General features: G+C 37.6%; 1 protein-coding gene across 2 annotated transcripts in view; it reads left to right on the plus strand.

The window, feature by feature from the left end:
- LOC115436404 (nuclear factor of activated T-cells, cytoplasmic 1-like) overlaps positions 1–18,439 on the plus strand; it is an 88,780-nt gene extending 70,341 nt beyond the window's left edge. For both annotated transcript variants that reach the window (XM_030159268.1, XM_030159269.1), the window contains exon 10: positions 16,428–18,439. In XM_030159268.1, coding sequence (XP_030015128.1) covers positions 16,428–16,483 — 56 coding nt within the window. In that variant the 3' untranslated portion in view covers positions 16,484–18,439. The remainder of the gene's footprint in view (positions 1–16,427) is intronic.
- Positions 18,440–18,752: the final 313 nt, after the last annotated feature.

The following is an 18,752-nucleotide window of genomic DNA, read 5'->3' on the forward strand; positions in this document are numbered from 1 at the left end:
TGACCTCCTACTCTGTGTCTGAATCCCCGCAGGCGTCGAGGATTTAGAGTTGGAGGGCGGCTTTGGGGGTCAGCAGACAGAGTGTTAATCAGATGGCACTCAGCTGCAGCAGAGTCCGATCACTGGAGATCAGCGGGGATGTTGAAACACAGACGCTTTCTTTCTGTACACAGCAGGATTTAGTTACTTTCAGAATATATTCACCGTCTCACTCATCTTTTTTTTTTTTTGACTCTGGGGGGAAAAAAATGAAGGAACACTGAGACGTAGCATCGGAACAAACTAAAAATAGCATCACCAGTTTTAGTATTTTAAGCAAATTTCTTGATTTAACTCGTAAAGACCAAAACAACCACCACTGACCAAAAGTATCTACTGATTTAATTTGATAGAAGGCTGGAAAACTGTAAAATCAGTGCCATATTAATTTTTGTTTATTTACATTTCATTTGTCTTGATTTTGTTTTTTGTTTTGTTTTTTTTTCGCAAATATGAACTTTTATTACCAATGTCAACTTAGAAAACCTAAACATTGACCAAAATCATCTACTGATCTCAACTGTTTAACCCAGTGTGACTTTCATGGCAGTTTCCAAATGAATATTTCTCTCTATTTTACCTTTACTAAGTGATTTGTTATCATATTATCCTCTGAATTTTGCATTTTTTCCAGTGGAAATCATCTATTTTCCTATGTTATTATGACTAATCCTGTAGATCACAGGCGTCAAACATGCGGCCCGGGGACCAAATCCGTCCCACCAAAGCATCCAGTCCGGCCCCTGCAGTGAATTTATGAAATGCAAAAATTACTCTAAAGATAATGATCATTTTAGTTCCAGTTCCACATACAGACCAATTTTAATCTCAAGTGGGTCGGATCAGTAAAATACTATCATAATAACATATAAATACTCACAACTCCACATTTTTCAAAACAGAAAAAAAAAAGAATAGTGATTTTTTTCAGTAAAATATATCATTAACTGAACAAAAATCCAGCGCGTCCATCCACTGTAATTGATCCGACTCCATGGGTTTTACTGGTGAATCAATGTTGTAGAAGATGGCAGTGTTTCCACGGTAACTACAGAGCCTCTGAACATCCAAATATGGTCATATCTGATGACCATGAAAAAGATGAAGAACTGTATTTTACAACAATTATTTACATGTATTGATAGGATTAGTGGATCAGCAAGAATTAAACAGTTTAGATCAGTAGATAGTTTGGGTTAAAGGAGGACGTCTGGGTCTTTAAGGGTTAATACCTGTTGATCCATTAATCCCATCGATACATGTCAATAATTGGTGTAAAATATAGTTCTTCATCTTTTCATGGTCATCAGATATGACCCATTTGGACATTCAGAGGTTCCGTAGTTACCGTGGAAACACCGTCATCTTCTACAACAATGATTCACCAGTAAAACCCATGGAATCGGATCAATGACAGTGGATAGAAATGAACAAAAATGAAGAAAAAAAATCCACAAAATAATGTGAAAAAATAAGATAAAAATTGTACTAAAATAAACAGAATAAAATTAGCAACAAAATGAACAAAAACTGCCAAAGTAATGAATAAAAGGAACAAAAAAGGAACAAAATTTGAAAAAATAAATAAATAAATAAATAAATAAATAAATAAATAAATAATAAGAAGCAAGAAAATGTTGGGTTTATGTTCAATTAATGATACATTTTTGTTCGGTCTTCTCTGTTCTGATATAATAACAGTTGAATTTGAAGGCTTTGGGATGCCTCAGGGTTCTATTCTGGATCTTGTTTTCTTTGTATATGCTGTCCATGGGTTCCATTTATAAAAGGAAAATAATAAAGCCTCTGTGTAGGTTCTGTTGGACTATCTGCAGGATGTCACCAGTAAAACCCATGGATTTGATCAATGACAGTGGATGGACACAATTGTTTTTCAGTTAAGCTAACGATATATTTTGCCGAAAAAGCCACTTTTTTCTCTCTTTTGATATAAAACTTTGAATTTACTTATGAAAATGTGCATGATCAGTAAATTACACACAGGAAAATAACCAAGTTTTTGTGAAAAATGCAAAATGCAGATGATAAAATTATAATAAAGGATGATAAATTGCTTAGAAAAGGTTAAATATGGAGAAAAAAATTCAATAGGAATTCACTACAAAAGAACTTGGAAACATTGTCATCTTCTACAACATTAATTCAACTGCAAAATCCGTGGAGCTTGATGAACGACAGCGGTTGTAGATGCTTGTTTGTATTGGTAGATGTACTTTATCCCCCTTTCATGTTCAGTTAATGATATATTGTTGAAAAAGTCACTTTTTCTTCAGTTTTTTCCGTTTCGATAGAAAACTTTGAATTCACTTATGAAAATGTACATGATCAGTAAATTAAATACAGGAAAATGCCCAAGTTTTCAGGAAAAATGCAAAATGCAGATGATAACATAATAAAAAGTGATGTGACGCGGAAACACAGTCATCTTCTACAACATTAATTCAACTGTAAAATCCACAGTTTTTTGAATGACAGTGGTTGTAGATGCTTGTTTTTATAGATAGATGTACTTTATTTATCGTTCTTTTATGTTCAATTAATGATATATTGTTGAAAAATTCACTTTTTCTTCAGTTTTCTCTGTTTTAATATAATAACCTTTGAATTTACTCAGCTTCAAGGAAAATCTACATTATCAGTGAATTAAATATAGGAAAATACATGATTTACACTGAAAAATCCAAAATGCAGATGCTATTATTATAATAAATGTTGATAAATCACTTTAAAAAGACTAGATTTAGAGAAATATTCATGTGGAAGTCGACACAAAAGTATGGGTATTATCTATCACACTAAAGTTTCCCTGCAGAGATCATGATCAGAGCTGATTTCTGTTGAGGGATGACACAGCAGACGGGTTAAGTAAAGGCCACGCTGTGCCGTCCACACAAAGTAGACAACTACTCGAAAAAACAGGAAGGAGCCTCTGTCTGAGATGGATAGGGAACAATAAAGCTAACACTGAGGTAAGCTTTTGGGAAAGGGACAACACCGTTTCTTATACAGTAAGTAAGAGCAAACAGTGTTGAAATCCCACAGTACAGCTGACAGACAACAGGTGATTTAAAGAAGTGCAACACAAATACAGTTATAAATCCTATTATATGCAGGTGCGCGGCCAAATTCTCACTCAGACGGCTGCAACCTCCTGAAGTATGATTGTTTCAATATGCTCATATTTTCACCGTGTGCCTATTTTTCTAAATCTCCTGCTGTCTGCGTCGGCACCAACATAAGTTTCTAATTCAAAATCAATCACAACAAGTTTATCAGATGGCTGAGTTATTTTACCATAAACCCGCTGGTAATGAGCCATACAAAGAGTCTGAATCTGTCTCCTTTCATATCGTACTGACATAGATGAGTGTGCTTCACTTTGGTTTATTTTAAGGATTGGGTGTTTGCTTTATAGAGCTACGCTTCACAAACTGTGTGATTTGTGAAGCGTAGCTGCGTGAAGTTTTGATTTTTCAGCGTCTACGCCCTGTATAAAAAACCCTTCAACTGGTTTGTTTTCGTTTGAAACATAACCTATTCTTTTATTACGTTCACATGAAAATGTATTAAAAGAATTATGTATTTATGAGGACAGGGGCTTCATTATCAGATGCGTGCATGTGACTCCAGTATTAGTTCATTTCCATGTTTTGGTGGCCGTCACCTGTACTTTACGCTATTATTCAACGCATTTTCTTAATTTTAGTGCTTTAGCTCTTTCGCTGCTGAAGGACATTAATGTGTAGTTTGGTTTTATTCTTTTTTTTTTTCCATGAAACTTGGTGGAAAGGTCGGGAAGAAAGCTGGTAAATATTAGAGCTAAGGATGCTTCAATATATCAGCCAGACTAGTGGACGCCTTACAAATTTGTTGTATTATATATATTATACAATGAGGAGGACTGAAAGGCTATAAAATAGGTATGACTTTTATATTTTTAATTACTACTTTTCCCTTAAGTTGAATAAATACAACAGAAAATAAAAGGAGCATAAAATACCATCAGGATTGATCAGACTAAATATAATTTTAAATATCGGTGCTGGTATCTGTGCGTCTCAGGCCATGTTTGCATGTAGACGGGTTTTTCGGAAAAAAAAGGATATTTCCCCCTCTCCATTTTCAAAAAAACCTTATGCACATGAGGCCATTTTCAGAAAAATCTTGGTTTACACAGTCCCATTTATCTACACCATCAAGAACATGCCAAGCCTGTAGATGGCAGTGTGGTGAGACCATCGAGTACCATTAACCAATCAGAACCCTGAAAAGAATCACAACAAAACGTTACTTCCATTATTACCTCCGCCAAGGAGGTTATGTTTTTGCCAGGGTTTGTTTGTTTGTCTGTCTGTCTGTCTGTCCGTTAGTGTGCAACATAACTCAAAAAGTTATGGACAGATTTTGATGAAATTTTCAGGGTTTGTTGGAAATGGGATAAGGAAGAAATGATTCAATTTTGGTGGTGATCGGGGGTGGGGGGGCCCACGGGGGGGCCCATTTCCAACAAACCCTGAAAATTTCATCAAAATCTGTCCATAACTTTTTGAGTTATGTTGCACACTAACGGACAGACAACCAAACAGACAGACAGACAAACAAACAAACAAACAAACCCTGGCAAAAACATAACCTCCTTGGCGTGGGGGGGCCCACAGGGGGGGGCCACTGATCAGCCTTGGCGGAGGTCTGCGCTCTCAGAGTGTTTCAAGGTTGCACATGTATTTCCTTCGAAAAACTGTGACGTCCATCCCAGATGTCCATTTCCCTGTTTACACGCAAAATATGAGAACGGAGATTTGCCAAAATCTCCACTTTGGCCAGAATTTTTACCTCCGCCAAGGAGGTTATGTTTTTGCCAGGGTTTGTTTGTCTGTCTGTTTGTTTGTCTGTCCGTTAGTGTGCAACATATCTCAAAAAGTTATGGACAGATTTTGATGAAATTTTCAGGGTTTGTTGGAAATGGGATAAGGAAGAAATGATTAAATTTTGGTGGTGATCGGGGGTGGGGAGGGCCACGGGGGGGGCCACTGATCAGCCTTGGCGGAGGTCTGCGCTCTCCGAGTGCTTCTAGTTAGAATTATACTTTTCTTTTTTTCTTTTGTTCAGACAAGGTACAGTTTTTAGATGTTACCTGCTTAAAAAAAAAGTATAATTACATTAACAGAAGACAAAATGAATGTCATTAACCAGAATTTTTAGAATCCATCGTTTTCACGTAAACAATGGAAACTTTGTCAGATGCCCGCCTACATGTAAACGTAGCCTCACATTGGAGCAAACCCAGAAAAAAGAAAAGGAAAAGGTTGGGAAGATTTTTTTTCTCCATTTTTTAAAAATAAAATACACTAAATTAAAAGTGTCAGCCTGAAATCTAAATCAGAAATCCTTTTTTTACTGTTGGTTTTGGAGCCGAACCGTATTTGAGAGAACTCCATGATGAGGGCACTTGAGAGCAGCTCTAACCACGTAAACACCTCCCCCTCATCCTCCCCAGAGGACGACCTCGAGCAAGCACACCCGTGGCCTCCTGGGCCAGGGAGGAAATGAGAGGAGGAGGAGGAAGAGGAGGAGGAGTAGAAGAGGGAAGTGGCAGCATCACAAAGAGAGACAGAGTGAGGTGAGATAGGGAGAGGCTGGGCTCGCCATCCCAGATCAAAGACAGAGGTTCCACTCTGACGAGGCCAAAGTAAGCAGAGCAGCGAGGGCGTCCAGTCCGAGCTGTTGGCTTTAGATCGGCTCTTCTAATTCTGGATAAGACAGTTTTATGGTTTTATTGTTCAGGTTCATTTCTATTTTCAACCGCTGGCGACGTGATTTTAATCTGGACTAGAGCTGAAATGATTAATCAACTCAAAGTGAGCCAAAAAAATCATTCAACCACAATTCTCCTGAATCAAAGCTTTGTTTCCTTCATTTCTCTGCTGTTAAACATTGGTTCCACTGTTGTGTTTCACTCGGAGGCTTACTGTGACGCACAAGGAAGCTTCAATTCAGGAAAACTGCAATAGACTATTTCCCTTCAATCAATTCGAGTCAATTAATTGAATCGTGAATTTTTGCATTCACTTCAAGCACCTAATCGATTAATCTGTTGGAGCTCTAATCTGAACCAGGCAGAGACCAACTCTTCTCTGTGGTCAGGTGGTTTCGTTGGGTCAGATTCATCTCAGGGCTGTAAAGCCAAAGTGAGGCTGGTCCGACTCCGACACGTGGACGTTGAAGCCCGTCTCCACTTTGTGTCTCCACATGACGCCCAGAGATCGTGTCATCATCGTGTCTGAAGTCTGCTCCTGCCTTCTCCTCCAGCTGAGAGGAGCCTTCTCTAAAAACAGCAGCAGACATATCGATTCCAAATGTCTTTTGTGACATGAGAGCGCTTATTGTTTACACTCTGTATTTCATGTCTTTGTTTTTTATCGTCTCCATAAGACAGATCATACGACTCTGGGCCTGGCGTCCCTTCTCCGGCTCCTTATGAGTGAGGCTTGTTTACGACACGCAGCGCTTCCTGTTGTGTGCTTTTCTAATTAGTCTCATTCTCTCTCCTCTGTCTTTGTCCTCTGCATCTTTTTTTTTTTCCCTCTTAAACAATTTCATTATTCTGTTCCCGTGACTGTAAATCTTGAAAACAAGTCGGTGAGTCCATTTACATCCACTCTAATACTCCGATCAGTACCAGATTTCTGGATTATTTTCAGATTATTCAAGGGATCACGTAAACAGGATAATCGGATCTGTTTTATTAGATAACAGCAGGAATCTGATTATAATAAATCAGATTAACACACCCAGATTTGTCCCCAATACTTCGATGTCTTCACGCATGGATATAGGGTAATCTAATTTATTTATTCTTTTTTTTTTTTTTTTTTTTAACATCTGTGCATGTGTAAAAACAATTAAAATCGTAGAAAACAGTTACGTAGTCAGTCAGAAAGTTTGAGTCTAGTAACACTATGTATGTACGAACTATGAAAAAAATCCGATATTGGACTGAACGCAGGATTTTCCATTATCGCATTTCTAACAGGAGTGATATTTGTCTTTTTTTTAAATGGAATTCTTCATTTTCCCACATTCCCCTGTGGTTCCCATAAACTGTAAATGCTCTGCTTGGGTCTGAATTCTTCATTCATTCAACTCCACAGGTCCATCTTCAACCCTATTTCTGAGTAATGACACCAGAAAGGTGGTTTGGAGCGCTGGCCCTTTAAATGCACATGAGCCACTTCAGGCCCCACCCCCTCCAGGTTGTTGGCTGGGCCGCTCTGTCCTGTTCAACCAACAACTGAACATTTTAGGTAATGGGCACCAAGTCTGGACATATTTTCAATCTGGACTACAACCACTGATGATGAAAAACAATTATGGAGAAATACTGGAGAAATGTTGGTCTGAAGTCTGGACCTGATATGAGCAAATGTGGAGACGGAACTAGTTATAAAACATAAATTCAGAAGGAATTCAAACAGGTTAGAGAAATCAACTGGATTTTTGTCCAAATGAATCTAAAGATAGTTTAGCAGCAGCTGGAGGGTTCAAATTCAAACTGTCTGAACTATTAGGGTCCAAATACACAAAGAAATGAACCACAGACTTAGAAAAGTGGGTTTAGATAAATATGAGCAGAATTTTAATACAGCTCTTTTTCCTGTTGCTGACTCCACCCACGTTTCTTTTTCTCTTATTTTTAGTCCTCTAATTCTTATTTTTACTTGTATTTTCACTCTTATTCATTCTCTATGCTTATACTTATTTATTCTTTTTCTAATTTTTGGTTTTCTTTTTTTTTTTTATATATAAATTTTTATGTATTGGAAGTAATTTCACAGGTATGACAGATATGCAATGTGACAAAAAGGACATCTATTCTTTCATTTTCTTTTTGTCCCTCCCACAATCCCACCCTACCCAAAAGATGACAATCCTTCATGTAAGTCCAATATTGACGAGCAATCGGTACAGAATAGATACGATTGTCTAATTAACAAAAAACAAAACAAAAAAAAGTAGCTAGAATCTATCCACTTTCTTTTTAATCTAACTTATTCACAGCTACTTATACTCTGCATTTATTCATTGAGTGATTGTTGATGTGGTATGATAGTGTTTGTGAAGTAGTGGCCGCATTTTGTATTCTGAATTTCTCCCTGGGGATTAGTAAAGTAAATCAAACAATTGTCTAATTAACAAAACAAAAAACAAAACAAAACATAAAAGTAGCTACAATAAAAACCAAACCAAACAAATGAACAAAAACGAAAGAACACAGAACCAAGAGACAAAAAAAAAAAAGGGGGGGGGTCAGGTAGAGATGTCAAGGTTTCAATATAATTTAAGCGAGGTCACCAGGTTTTTTCAAATGACTAAGGTTTTCTTATTCTAATTCATTCCCATTTATTTATTTTTTCCTTTTTCTTGTTCTCATTCTCATCTTACTTGCAAATTTCCCGGCTTTATCATAACTTATAAAACCCTGAGTAGCTAAATATGACCCCTTTAAGCGCATATAAATGCATCACATCTGATTATTACAATTATCTGATTACTCGCCGTTATTGGATTTTCATGGTCATGTAAACAGGCTCGTCGTTCACCTAACGTATCGCTGCAGTTTCACAGGGAACCGTCTACTCTTTAGCTTTGTTTTGAAAGAATCCTATCCCCCTTCTCTTTTTTTTCATTCTCTCCATGGCCACTGTCAGTTGCAGAGACTGAGTGGTTCCACATGGGAAAGCCCGGAGGTTCACACATCAGTGTAGCTGTGGGGATGAAATATGCTGTCTGTACATATCATCACATCATTAGGCCCAAAGGGATCCCTGGGATGGATTAGTAGCCGTCTACCTGCGATGCTCGGATGAATTTATGAAGCACTTTATCATGATGAAGCATTAGTGGAACACTTTGTCTCTTTCCATTTGTGTTTATCTGTGGGAATAACGATAGTGTCTCCCTCCTCTTCTTTCACTCTCGTTCGGTCTCTCCATCTTTTTTTTTTACTCTGTCTCTGTCATTTTATTGTGTGTGTTCTGACCTTTGACCCCTCCCTATTTTTGACGCTGCCGGTTATCAAACGCAAGATAAGTGACTTTGTCTGAGCTCCTCGGTCTCGTTTGAGCTGTTGTGTAGGAGTCGGTAAATTGTCCATTAAGTGTTTCTGCTCAGGCCGAGAGAAGATTTGATATTGTGGGGAAACAAAAGTAATATGTAGCAGGAAATTCAATTGTCTCTCTCCGGCAAGTTTGAGCTTTAGTTTGGCTTCCCCACCAAATCAATTTCACATGAAAGCATGAGTTCAGATGAGGTTTAACTGGGAGTCTGTCTTTCAGCCAGTTGTATTTGACTCTCGCCGAGCTCCTGCACAGATTTGATGCCAGTGTTTATCTGTGTTTATATGAAAGGGCTTCAATGACTCAGACTTACTTCCTCACATGCTGTTGAGAGCTCCAATGCCACAATAGAAGGAAGCAACCTCCTCTTTCTCACAAACCTGATGTGCTACTATGAGGAGGTACAAGTAAGCAGAGGAAATATCCTCGGTTGCTACAGCATGAAGGTCCTTGACCCCAACACAGCTGCACTTTATTCATGTAGTGAAAGTGAGAGACGTTCAGGAAGGTGCCCTCCACTGTTCTGGTATCTGGAGACTAAAAGTGAGAACAGAAGTCTGTGACAGGAAGCCTCCGTTACAACTTAGGGTTCAGAGGTCATGTTTGGGGTAGTCAGCTGAGGGAAGCCGAGGTAAGGTGAAGTCACATTCTGCCAGGTCATTGCCAGTCAGACCAGATTTGACTGAAGGAGATTAGGTTACGACAGCCAGATCCTCCAGGCCTCCAGGCTCCACGTCTCTGCAGACCACAGGGCATCCACTGTTCTCTGAGGAAGCCCGGCTGTTATCCAACCCCAATGCACAGCGCTCTCCGCTAACAATGCTAACTAAATCCCCAGTGCAGGTCAGGTTCTCGCTGAACTCCTACACTCAGAGTGGCCAAATGAAGTCATAACAGCCGAGCTTAGATTACAGAATAAAAACAGGGACATTCTGGAGCACCAGAAGTCATACCAGTCTGTGTATTATGTTTTTATTCAGCAAAAGTCTGTTCATAGATTTGTTTAGCGCAAATGGCTACCATCAAGCAACTCAATAATTACAGTTAAAATATATATTAGGGCTGTCAAAATTAATGCGTTAACGTAGATTAATTCATCATGATTATCTGATTAAAAATTGTAATGCAATTAATCCATCTGCAGTACAGAATGACTCTGAACGTCTCTGCAAACGCATTTGGGTCAGTTTGTCCAAGCAGAGTTAGCGTTAACACACATGAACAATGGTCAGTTGATCCAGTAGTCACAGGCAGCAGAACCAACCAATAAAAATGGAAGACGCCAAACAGCATGTTGGCCCTCTGGATGGAAATATGAGGACAAAAAAAAAAAAAAAAAACAAGACGGAACAGTTGACCGACATAAAGTTTTAGACACAATCTGCAGGAAGGCGTTTTCTATTCACCGAAACTTCCACCTTAAAATACCACCTAAACGCCAAGCATACGTGAGTTGGGGATTCTGCTAGCACTTCAGCTAATGCGTTGCCGAGCTTGCGACAAACACGTTAAGTGCAGATATATTCCATTCTTTAATGAGTGTTTGCTCATGCAAAATGAAACACAATTAATATAGATGAAAAATTAATGATATTTAATCATGATAAATCGAAATTAATACACAGCGACCCTGTGATTAATCTGATTAAAAATGTTACTTGTTTGACAGACAGACGGACAGATAGGAAGTCAGTCTGCAATACAGTTTTCGTCTATTAATCAGATTAACAGGTCTGTTTGAAAGTGTCAGAGTTACAGAGTTTTGACTTTATTTAATAAAATGCATTTTCCTGACAGACATCTTCACTGTAGTTAAGGTTAATATATTCCACTAAATAGACGTTGTTATGCAGTGCCTGATGAAGTTTATTCTTTTGTGAGTAAGATAGCATTTAGCTCACCTCTAACCCCTGTGCCTCCTGTAGTTTCACCTTTTTTATCAAAATACAGTAAGTTCTGGATCCAAAATGAAACCATTATGATATATATCTTGAAGTTGTTAGTTGTAGTCCCGCCCCTTTTTGTCCAAATAGGCTCACTTGTGGCTCCAAAAAGTCTACATGTATTGGCTCTGAAATAGCAGGTACAGTCTATGGCTCAGATATCTGCACTAAACAACTAACAGGTAGTTTTAATTCTTTGTATCCTCTGGTAAAACATGACACATGACCAGGGTTATGAACATAAGCCACGAACAATGAAGAATTTGTGGGTTTTTCAGGTATGTTTGTTTCAAGATTGTGTCAGGAATATGTTGGAATGAGATTAAGTCTTTATTTTTCAAGTTCCTGCTACGAAGTCACATCAACTTAAGCCACTTTTAAGCCTCTATTAGCACTGTGCAAATTTAGCTTTTCCAACAATTAGATGCAAGGCACTGAATAAAAGATCTGCCTACATTTTTAATGTAATTACCGTCCTACTGGTTATTATTTTTAGGTATTGAGATGATGAATACAACTGTCATTTCCATGGTGATTTTCCACCGTTGTTAAACTCTGCCTCCGATTTATAATCCAATGATCTGTGTCATAGTGTTCAATAAGCCTCTTAACTCCTGGATGCATTACTCAGACAGGATTTCCTAGACTAGATTTTATCTTCATATTCATACCTGTAGAAACAGGCAGCTTCCTACACAGTTTTTAAGCTGTACTTTTTTGGGGCTGAAGGCTTTCCAAGTCTAAGCCTACTGCTTTGGTAACCTGTCGCCCATTAATCCATTGTGATATCTCTTCTATCATCACGGAAAAAATTATTAGACCATCAAAAGTCATCAAAAACAATGGTTATGCAATCAACTACTAACTCTTGTGTGTATCACATGACAAAAACAGAAAAGAAAACATGGAATGAATAAAAGCACTGTTTGTGTCAGTACAATGCCACAGATACTGATGGAAGAACTGAGGTGATTTTGGTTTTTATCAAGAAAACATGGAAAATGGATAGATATCAGCTCTGAAATTAAACGACTGAGTTATTTTTGTTGTTATCATTATATTTGTCCAAACAAATGTACCTTTAGTGGGACCAGGCAATAAAATGAACAAGAAATTCAAGAAAACAAGGGGTGGTCTATGGAAGTCAATCTCTCATCAGATTTTGAATTATAAAAGCCATTGAATTTCTAGCACTGAATTTTTTTGCACTGAAATTAAGTATCTGAATTTTTTTTGTCTCTCAATGTAACTATTTTTATAAATTTAGAATAAAAATATTCAGCTGCAAAAAATTCAGAAGCAAACAATTCAGTGATCTGAATTTTTTTTTAATTCTAAATGTATGAACATAGTTGAATTCAGAGACAAAAAAATTCAGATACTTAATCTCAGTGCAAAAAAAATTCAGATACTTAATTTCAGTGCAAAAAAATTCAGTGCTAGAAATTCAATGGCTTTTATGATTCAAAATCTGATGAGACAGATTGACTTCCATAGTGGTCTAATAATTTTATTCTGCAACTGTATAGTATGTTGCAGTACTTTCACAGCATCATTCATTTCTGTACTACACTTGTAACGTGTCCTGTTGTGTCAAGTCAAAGTAAATCATTTTGTTTCCACATAGAAAGGTTAATTTTTGAGGCATTATAGTACGAGTCAGTCACACCTGATGGAGATAGGGGGTTTAGCTCCAACAACACTTTCAGTTCTGCCAAAATAGCCAGGAATTCACAAAGAAGCTGAATTGTGCATTTAACAGTTCAACACAGCTAGCATCACAGTAAAGCACACTCATATTTTTGTGTCACTCTCACACCTGCCTGAAATAGATCTCCCCACCGCCCAGCCCAGAGTATAAGTCCTGACAGGTCTGAACTGTGGTTTGCTGATTGCATTGGCACCGTGGCTAATAAAGGATGTCACTCTGTTTAAGTAAGAGGTGCACAGGGTTTTTTCTTTTTTTTTTTTTTTTTCAGCAGGGGAATATTGGAGTTTAGTTTTCCGTTGTTTTTGTTTATTCATGAGAGGGTATCCTCCCAGTTACAGCTTTCCATTATTAACCTGAGCAACTGAAAAAGAAAAAAAACATTTCCAGGGGTATTCAAATGAATGCCAGGCCACAAAGAGTTCATTTATAACCATCTGATATTAAAAATGTTACTTTGCAAGAATACTGCATTTTTATACAATATATTTACAATGGAAATAATGTTACGGCATGATTTTTTTTAATTTATTTATTTTTTAACACAACTCCAACTTTACAAGGTCATGTTTACACAGTAGATCTTGTACCAAACCCCTGCCCATCCACATGATGCAAATGGGCCACTTTTTGGAGCCAAGTTCTACTCTGAACAAAATGTTCCCCAGCATGTCTACCTTCCCTTAAGCTGCATTTTTTTTTGTAGTTATCTAGTCACTTAAGGGAAAGTGAGGTAGGCTCAGAAATGCAGCACTGTCATGTGGAAAAGTAAGCATTAAAAAAAAAAAAAAAAAAGGGGGGGGGGGGGAATGCATTATACCTGATCTTGACTCTTTATTACAATACTACCTGTTTTTTGTTTTTTTTGGTATCTCTTCAGATATCCTCAACTCATGGGTAACATTGCTTCATTTCCCAGAAGTTGTTGCAACTAAATAGTGACACGAGGTACCTTATTAAACAGCTATAAATAGCATCTTGGTGTTGTTTTGTGGCATAACCGTTGGCCACATCCTGTTTCTGAGATTCTCATACTGCCAACAAACTACACAGATGAAAACACAGGGGCCAGTGTTTTACCTTTCCTGTCTCTTTATAATGGAAAACTTTAGTTGATAAAGTGCTGCAAAATAACACCACTGTTAGCATGTGGGTGGAGGAAATGTCACTACATTTTTACGGCGAAAAAAATAAGTCAGTGTGTTTCCTGTGAGAAAAATAAAGGGTACGTTCGTGGCTTTTAACGTCAACTTTTTGGGTTTTCCCCGACCTTTCGTCAAAATTACCTGGAGCTGTTTTCTACAGAGATGAGCTGCGACATTAAAGTCAGATCATTTAATTGTTACATGTGCCTCCACTTCCTTTATGTCCTGCCATGACGCAGCTAAAAATAACCTCAGCGTGTAAATGCCTGTTCAGCCTGGAGCAGAATGGAGTTGAAAACAGCCAGCAGTGTTGGCACAGGTTGGGTTTTTCCAATGGGAGTTCCTCCTGTTTAGGGAGGTGAGTCCCAACCAACCTGTTTGTGTTTGTGTGTGGGGAGGTGGCACTGTGACCACATTTAGAAGCAGGGTATTCTATTATTAAAAAAAACTAAATAAAAAAGCCAAATTTACACAATATAAGATAGTACAAAGATGATATTGGACTCCTGTGAGACTGAATAGATTAAGTCTGATGAATAACTCACTGTGTTGGAAATGACAAAATGATAATGGTACTCTGATCCACTGTTTGTGGGAATGCCCGACCATCAAACGTTTCTGGATGGTTGTTGTACATACTCTAACTGGTTGAACAGAACCGTCCCACTCTGTCCAAGGCTGTGTTTACTGGGTGAAAAAGGACAGATAGCTAACATATCAAACGGAAAATTCTCTGCTATCATGGTTGGGGTCTCAGTAGCAATTAGAATTATTATTAAAATACTGGAAAATCCCTAAATCCCCAAAATTTAAAGAATGGGTCAACATGATGATACAGACTGCTTCATATGAATGTGTGCTTCATAAGCTTAACAATAGGGATGGAACCACAGCACCAGTTTGGGAGCCATTCTGGTCTTACATAACTATGACTGACAGTCAGCAGGATGACAGCTGAACTACTTCCCTCTAGTATTTACTTATCTATTTAATTATCTATTTTATTTTATTCTTCTTGGGATCTTCCAAGTTTTGTAGCATTTTTGATACTTTTCATGTATGTATAGAAGCCCTCTTTGTTAACATTAAGCAACATTGTGTGATTATCATGTACCAAATGAAAACAAATAAAAACTTGAATTTAAAAAATAAATGAATAAATGAATAAAAAGGTCTACTTCACTGCCTTGCAGTTTTCATCTGCTGATTCCAATGTCGCCGCACGTAGATGCTCGTAGTTTGTTCTCATTTTCTCGATCAGTGCAGAATCTTCACCAAACACAGTCGAGTGATACCAAACTGCAGGCCCTTTGTGGATTTCAGTGGGTGGACTTCCTGTCTCTGCTCGTGGTGGTTTTTACCAGACTCATTCTCTTAGTCTATATCAGCGTGCTTTATCGTGGCGAGCCCCGTTCTGCAGCCCAGGAGGCTCTTGTTTACGCTGAATCACAGGGCTCGGGGTGCTCGCCATCTTTAGAGTCACTTCCCTCTGTTTTGCCAAAGAACACAGAGCAGATAAAGGCAGGGGACTGATGTGTGTCTGCCCGACTGTGGGAAAGGCGAGGGTACAGGAACAAGTGCAGGAAAGACAAGACGATGACTTACAAAAAGAGATATGTGCGTGGCACTGATACGAGTTTGGAAGACTGGCAACATCAGTGAAATGTTTGACTTGCAGCAACTGTTATCTTGTATTTTTCAACTTCAGCAGCTGCTCGCAGTATTCGGTGAATCAAATCCTACTAAAAAGCTACAAATACAACTACAAAACATTTACCTTATGACAAAGACATCCGATGTAGGGGTGTAAGAAAATATCGTTTCAGCAATATATCGTGATATTTCATTTCACAACACTGTATCAATATTAAAAAGTACTGTATCAATATTTTTAGGTATTTATTCAAATGCAGATATTGTGCATTTGATAGTATTTCTTTTTTGTTTGTTTTATTTATTATCATTTAACACTCTTATTAAATAATGTTAGTTCCTTTGTTGAGATTGAAATAAAATGCTGTTCTGATGTTAGTTCTGAACTAATAGAATATGAACATTTGAACAGGATCTTAAACTGTAATGTCTGTGAAACAGAATTTCAGTTTGAACACAGGAACATTTTGTGATATAGCATTAGATCCTGTTCTGTTCAAATAAAAATGTGTTTGGTATTTGTGCAGATTTCAGGTGTAATTCAATTCTTCAAGGAAATAATCATTTTTTTAAAAAAGGAACAAACAAAAAATTGTCTTTTTAACAGTATCACGATATATCGTATTGTGATCCTAGTATTGTGATTTGTATCGTATCGCCAGATTCTTGCCGATACACAGCCTTGTACGATGTCTAAACAAATACAGCCTGGGCTCTGTGACTCTCAGATGTTTTCTTTTTTTTTCGTGGTAATCCATTGTGACTTTTCAGTAACGGCTGCCAACTTCTCTTCTTTCCACAGTTAACGAGATCATCAGGAATGACCTCTCCAGCATTTCCGTGCACACGCATGCATAGACATCCTGAAGCCGTCTGCAGCAGCTTCAACAACAACAACATTACACAAAGCCAGGAGATCCAGACGATGAATAGATTTTTGACCAGGATCTCCAACCTGACCCTCGTCGACATCAGCTCCTCCTAACTTTAAAGACTTGCTGCAGATTCACATTGACAATCACTGGCAAGCTCCGTATGAATAAATGAATGTCATATTTACAAAAAAAAAAATAAAAAAAGGGAAGTGATTTCAGGGGCAAAGTATACGACTACACTTGCCTTAATTCACAGCAGATGTTCTCTAGCGGACCAAACAGCTCAATGAGACTGAATATTCTCCTGTAGTTGACAAATGACAATCTTGATTTTGAGTGTGATCTGTTCGTTAATGCATGGACGAGCTAATGGGACGATAACTGTCACGCTTCATTACTTTGGTTCATTTGTTTGTGCAGTCAGTTCACGGCGAACAAACCGGTGCCTTACAGCAGTGATATTGACAACAGCAGCACTCACAAACTAGAAGGGCACTTCTTCGTGTACATACCTCCGCCAAGGACCGACACTTCCGCTCTATCTCACATAGTCTGAAAAGTGAAAAAACAAAAAAGAAAAAAAAGCCCCTTTAAAATTTATCGGGTCACTCGCTGACTCGTCCGATCTTTCCAGCAACTTCCATGAAAATTGGTGCAGACGTTATTTGTGTAATCCTGCTGACAGACGCAAACGCTAATGAAATCACATCCTCCTTGGCGGAGACGATTAAAAACGTCCATGTTCATTTTAACCCAAAGTGGAAGTTTTATACGACTTTTTTGTATCATTTGATTGATTTGTTTACAGGGAAAAGAATAGAAGTCTGGAACATATGTAGGGATTTTGTGAATAGATTAGCATTGTATTTTTCCTTGCTTCCTTATTATCGAATTGTTCATTTATACTGAATGTTATGTATATTATTATTTTGTATAAACATGTATTGAAAGTACGTATGCCTTATGCTCATATCATGCAATTTGCCATTTAGCGCTTCTCTTTTTTTCCATTGGTGTCGTCATTTCTACCACCCTGCATTATGCTTTTCACCTTAGTGCCTCTTCTCTAATCATCCTGCCCCAGTCTTCCAGTCCTCCACACAGATCATGACAGAACAACGCAGAGACAATCAGAGAAAATATATAGTACATATCCTATGACAACAGTTCCTGGTCGACAGGGGCTTATTAAGGCAGGTATTGCAATTTTCTTCCCCCTCAAGCTATAAAATAGTTAAACAACGGTATGCTTACCTGCTGAATTAAATAAGAATATTCCAGGACTATATATATGTCTGCAGGATTGCATGTAAATAGACATGTTGTGGGTGTGCTACAGGCTCAGATATACTCTTCAACTGTGGAGTTGGCAGGACTGTTACAAACAGCTGGCAATAATTGATCTGCATAAACCAAAGGATTTTCTCTTTGGTGAAATTATTGTCCAAGTTTCCCTTTTTCCGTAGGAGACCTTAGCATAGGAGTGTTTCCCCGTACAAAAACATTATGCACTTTACCGTAGAAACAGAGCAGACCAAATATTGTAGATTGATTTCCACTGTTGTAAACTTAAACCTACACTGACTTCCTTCACAGAGCTGCTGCAATCTTTTTTCATGTTACGTCTTTTGGAGCATGCACACCATACTAATGTTGGGGATCGTTTAGCTGACTGTAGCTTACCACATCAAGTAGCTTCCTAATACATTTTGGATTATATAGTATAAACAGCATGATTAAACTGTATGGATAAGGTTTCTATTTTTTGTGCCTTACTCTTTCTTGGCTACAAGCTTGTTGCAACTTTATGATGCTTTCCTGTGTAGGCACAAGGTGAAACATATTTCTCTTTAATATGAAATATTTATGAAAAATGAAATGTGTTTTAAGTGCATTTAATGTGTTCTCAACAATGAATTAATAAATGGCATAATAATGACCGTATGTAAAAGTTTTCAATTATTGTTTCATTATATTTACCCTCACATAAGTATATTATGCTTAAATGTCTTAGTATTTCTTTTTCTTTATTTTTTTTAAATTATACATTTACATAAACGTGTACTTAGACATAAGGGACCGCACAGACAATACAAAAAAAAGCTAATTATACAACAAACCTACAGACCTAATAAACACAAAAAAAAGAGGAAAAAAAGTTTTCAATTATTGTTCCACTATATTTACCCTCATATAAGTATATTATCCTTAAAAGTCTTGGTATTGCTTTTTCTAATTCTAAAAAACAGAGA

Source organism: Sphaeramia orbicularis, chromosome 16 (assembly GCF_902148855.1).
Source record: "Sphaeramia orbicularis chromosome 16, fSphaOr1.1, whole genome shotgun sequence".
NCBI lineage: Eukaryota > Metazoa > Chordata > Actinopteri > Kurtiformes > Apogonidae > Sphaeramia > Sphaeramia orbicularis.